Genomic DNA, 5614 nt, shown 5'->3' with positions numbered 1-5614 from the left:
TACTTTTATAAATGTTGTAGACTTAGTTGTTGCATTGTTTAATTGATAAACGCCGAATTCGTTAAATTTATGAAATAAAATATGGAGGTTTTGCTCCAAAAAGTATTTTTTCTTATCTGATTTGGTTCAAAAGTAAGGAAAAGTTTCCGTCAAAAAAGAATTTCAATACGGAAAAATATGGTTTTAAATTTTGACCACATTTCAACCACTTTTCAAGAAGATTTCCAAAAATTCATAAAGATTGATTCTGACAGCACTGGACACCACAAACAAACACAAAACACTCAAAACATTCAACAGCTGTGATTTGGTAAACAGTAAAGGAGTGAGAGAGTTAGATTCAAGTATGGCCCCTGAGGACGTGAAGGGGGGAACGACCGACAGAGCCATCTAACCAGCCCGCAAAACAGTATCAGAAATAAAAGTGACCTCGGTTTCCTATACTAGTGTCCAGAGCCTGCTCAAAACAGCTGAGCGGAGTACCAGCTTTGCCTTCAACGGGACCGAGTCAAACACCTTTCTACGCCTTTTCAATTTCTCCACTAGGCGGCGCTAGCACGGCTTCCTTCCCTTTCTTCACTCTCAGCCACCAAGTGTCTCTCAGCACAATCCCTTCTTCATTCTCAATTACCAGGCGTCAGAACCTTCTCGAGCTTCCGGTTCGGTAAACCGCCTGACCCAACTTCCACCACGTGCCACTTTTTCACCTTCACTTTTCTCTTCTGCTGCCTTTTCCACCTTCACGCTTTCACTTCCATAAGACCATATCACATATCTTCACCTTTTTATCAACTCCTTTTTCACTTCAGTCGTACTTTTCACCTCTAAACCCACCAACTTTACCCTGGCACCTCTCACAGGCCTATCATGTATTCACACCGAAACGGAAGGTCCGGAAGCCTTTTTTCAAAGATACTTCATATTATTTCAACCATTTTTATTTGTTTTAACAATTAATTACCTTACAATATCGCGAATAAATAGTATTTTCTGAATGCCTTAGCCTAGTTTACAAACTTGAAGATTGAATTGTTTAATTTCAGTTGTATATTTTTGTTGTTTAAATGCAACTTTTGGTAGGAAAGAAGTAGACCATTTTTTGCTATTTTTTCAAAGTTCCATTACTGTCTCCTAATACTTACATTTTTTAAGGTACTAATTATTGTTGACAATTTTTTTATTTTTGTAAAAAAATATTATCTTCTAATATCGCAAATTAATAAATGTGAACACCGATTTCTAAAATTTTTCTAATACATTTTTAAAGCAATTTTTAAATAAACAATTAAAAATAACGAATATGTTCTGAAATAGGTATTCACATTTATTAATTAGGCCATAGCATTTAGAAAATACAACTAATTTACGATATTATATGATAATAATTTTTTTGACGAATAAAAATTGTTCAAACAATATTAAGTATCTTGAAAAAGTAATATTTGAACTAAAATGTTAATACCTGTTAAAAAAACAAGCAAAAAAGTACGATTTTCTAGAATTTTCCTTAAAAAAGTCGGATGAAAACAAAAATTTAAACGGTAAGCACACAGTTAATGAAAAAATACAATCTCCATGTTTATTAAATAGAGCATCGCATTAATAATATACACTTAAGTTGCAATATTCTACGGAAAAATGTTCCAGTAAACAAAAATTGTTTAAACCATTAGAAATTAAATTTATTTGTTCAAGAGGATCTATGAAAAAAATTAGAAAAAAGTAATAACTAAGAGCAATATTGCGTAAAATTTTTATTGTATTTGCATGGGATAGTTTTTTGGGCGCCATGAAAGGGGCTCAGAGAGATTTAAATAAATAATTAATGATAGATTCATATTCCTTGAAGAGTTTTCATAAGATCATGAAAGTCTAACCTACACTTTATTAAAATTTTCCATGTTTTGGGCGGAATTTACAACAATGTGTTTTCCCGTGTTATTTCTTATGGAAAACTTGTGGGGTGGGCGGCCGCTGTCAATATTTAAAAAAATGCCTATTCACTCTTTTTGGGAACCTAACAAAACGCGGGATGCCAACAAAGAAAATCGAAACTTTTTTTGGGCCACCCTGACGTGGACCAACTCTAACAACACGGAACGTTTTTTTAAATACAAAAATCGACAACAATTTATAATATGGATATATCATATTAAATTCTATAGTATATGCGGTACCCGAAAATAAAAAATGACATCCATTGTTACCTATCTCGTACGGTTTACGAAGTATTTGTTGTTAAAAATAACAATAACGATAATTCTAATGGGACGTTCTGAAGAGGCGGACATTTGACACTTTCATGAAACGACCCGTGCTATTAAGGTAGGTATCCAAGATTTAAGGTTTACTAAATTTAAAAACTCAACAGAATTCTCGGAAAATAATCCAAATGTAAACTCTGTTTGCAAAAAGAAAAATTCGGGTGACTTCTAATACGTATACACAATATGTTAAATTAAAAAACGTCTATTATAAACACATAGTTTTTTAGATAAGTTTTTGCCACCCTGTCCAAAAAATCAAAGATTCTGAAAGAAAATTTCTGATAGATTCTGAAAAAGTCGGAAAGATATTCTTTTCAGATTTTATCAGAATCTTTCCGAAATCTGCATCTGAATTTTTCAATTTTTTCCGAAAATTTGTCCCAATAATAATTCTGTCAGATCTTATCTTAAGTGTCCCACTAGTGTTCTATCAGATTTTATCAGAAATGTCCCATTTATTTTTATCAGATCTTATAAGAAATGATTTATTATCAATAATAATAATATATATTATTTTTCTTCAAATTATTATTGTTAAAAAATTAATATTAATAATTTGAACATACAAAATAATTGTTTAAACAAGGTTTAAAAAAAACTTCCTTTTATCCCAAATTTTTTCCCTAACTTGCTATCAAAATTATTAAACAGTTATAATTTTGAACAAATTATTTAATTAATAAAATTATTAAATTTTGGAAATTTTTTTAATGAATAATTTTTTACTTAATCCTTCAATATATATTTATTTTAAAGGTTTATTTAAATTATATAATAATTACGTAGAAAGTTCTATCAAGCAATATTTATATAACAATATTACATAATTTATTTTTCTGATCAAATCTGATAAATAAAAGTAAAACATCGGAAAAAATGGAACAATACCGCTGGGTCACTGTCTAATCAATTTTGAAACATTCTGAAAGAAAATGATGGTACAGTTTCGGATAGAATTTTGGAAAGGGTCTAAAAGATATGGGAAGCTTCAGAAAGAAAGTTCTATCAGAAATTTGTAGCAGGGAAGGGAGTGATCAAAATATTGATCTTATTTATGATAAAATTTCCTGAAGTTGATCACTTATGTTTGGGGAACAGGGAAATGTGTATTTTTATGTCATTTAGACATAATAATTAAATTTGTACTGTAAAATACATTATATTTTGCTTGTGCTACAAGTAAATGTGATCAAGAAGAATAATTGTACGAATAGTTCTACCAATTCTTTTTGGACAATTATCCAGGTAAACGATAATAATAGCATACCCATTTTTCTCAGAAGGAACATTAGCTTACCATAGTGTAAAACCGGTAATAAGGATCTTTTCATGAGGTCGCTTCGAGGGAGATTCTTGTGGTAGCTATTCAACAAATTTTATAAATATATATGTTTATATAATAATAATATTTGGTTTTTCAAAAGAAAACAAAAACAATTTTATAATTTTTCTGTAAAATTACAAAGCTTTTCTTTTATTGTAGTTTTGTAATTAAGCATTAGAACAGCAGAATTATTAACTTAGATTTCTTATTTAATTTGTTATGAAAAATCGAAAAGTTTAAGAATCTGGGATATATTTAATTATTGATCACGACACTACAATTATGAAATATCGCTGTTTCTTTTGTTGGCGTAGTTTCAACATTTGATACAATCTTTTGACGCTTCGAAAGTGGACTCGTAAAATCATATTTCCCGAGCGATTCAGTCGAAGGCAAAAAGTTGCCTATTTTAGCCTGGTTTTTTATTGATTCTTTGATGTAGACCACTGCAAAGCTGTTAGACTTCCACTTTCCAGATTCGTGGCGCTTTAAAGATATATTCGTCCCGAAATCAGAGCGCAATTTTGCAGAGGTACGACGAAAGGCATGTCCTGTGTAGTTCTCGGGATCCTTTAAATTTAAAAAAGTCGCAATTTGTTTCGGCATACTTGAGAATTTATGTATTCCAATGACCTGCGCAGTACATCTTCCTTTCTGATAGTTTAGGAAAAATCTTTTAGTTCCTACGATTGCGGGTCGAAGGGCTTCATATTTTCTTACTGTTTCAGTAAAATCCTGATTTATGACGAAAGTTCTAGGCTTCTTACTTTCCGCATTTTGAAGATGAACAACAAGCAAATCGCCCTGCTTGATTATGTCCTCAAGTTTGATGCTGACTAATTCGTTATTCCGACATGCGCCACAAATTCCAAAAATTAGAGCGACCTGTGAATAACGTTCTCATTATACATATATTTATTAATGTACTATAAGGTAAAATTTCTACTAGTAATAGGGAAGCGTGAGTGTTGGTTAGATACTAATAGATGGCGCAAAAGCTCCTATTTCGCACTCATAGAAATGACTGGTATAAACACGGAGAAAAATGGATGTTCAAACGTAACATCTAGATGTTCAGGGTTAACATATTATATGTTTAACTACAGCACAACAATCTAGATGTTCAAAGTGAGCATCTGTAGACCTTAAAAAGTGAAATGTTACCCTCTAACATCCAGAATGTTCAACTGAAAAATCCGAGATATTACATGTATGGTTATGTTAAATAACGTATGTAAATATTTGAGGAGTTTACTTATTTATGGTCATTTAAAGAATTAACTGAAAACTTATTTATAAATTTTTAATTAAACTTTAATGTTAGTACAAGAACGAAAAACAGATAAAGAGTATGAAATGTCGATCAGATGATATATTAAGCCAAGTTGAGGTTATATTCAATATTTCTAATTCAAAATAAAAATGGGGCAAGAAATCGGAGAATGAATTATCTCTAATCTGAATGAAATATTCTGGCTATTTTAAGTTACTCAAACTCAAATTTTACTTTAAATTTATAAATCTTTTGTCACATATGTTAAGTCAATAAACCTAAAACATAAGGTCATTGTTGCCTTCTTTAGAGAGAAAAAAGTCGTTATCCAATTTTATTTAAGGACATCTAATGGTTATTCTTTGGAAATGTTCAAAAATTGTAATGTTCCATAATTTTAATATTGAAATTATATAGCCGTCAAATATATTCGTGAAATTGCAATGCGAGATACGCATGCGCTCGGGCGGTTTTAATATCTAAATGTGTTTCAGTTTAACATAAAAATATTGTTAACGCCTAACATATCAAAAAGATGTTAAATGTTTGGCACGAATATCTGCATGTTAGGTGCTACAATCTTACCCTTTGAACATCTACATTTGAACATCCATTTTTATCCTTGTCATTTTAATATATTTAGAAAATCAATTATAAAATGAGAATTCAGAAGTATTACAAAAATTTGTGTTGTTACAAACTGATTTAGAATTTTCTAGAGGAAATTAACGAAAATTAATTAATAATTAA

General features: G+C 30.4%; 1 protein-coding gene across 3 annotated transcripts in view; it reads right to left on the bottom strand.

The window, feature by feature from the left end:
- Positions 1-5614, bottom strand: part of LOC117172760 (zinc finger protein 521-like) — a 60226-nt gene that overhangs the window by 11725 nt on the left and 42887 nt on the right. The window contains exon 7 of one of the 3 annotated variants that reach the window (XM_033360962.1): positions 3444-4476. The exons of the other annotated variants lie outside the window; for them this stretch is intronic. Coding sequence (XP_033216853.1) covers positions 3847-4476 — 630 coding nt within the window. The 3' untranslated portion in view covers positions 3444-3846. Of the gene's footprint in view, positions 1-3443; positions 4477-5614 lie in introns of those variants that run through there. 3 annotated transcript variants of the gene reach the window in all.

This window comes from Belonocnema kinseyi, chromosome 5 (assembly GCF_010883055.1).
Source record: "Belonocnema kinseyi isolate 2016_QV_RU_SX_M_011 chromosome 5, B_treatae_v1, whole genome shotgun sequence".
NCBI lineage: Eukaryota > Metazoa > Arthropoda > Insecta > Hymenoptera > Cynipidae > Belonocnema > Belonocnema kinseyi.
The sequence above is the reverse complement of the archived record's forward strand: the minus strand, read 5'-3'. Positions and strand labels throughout refer to the sequence as shown.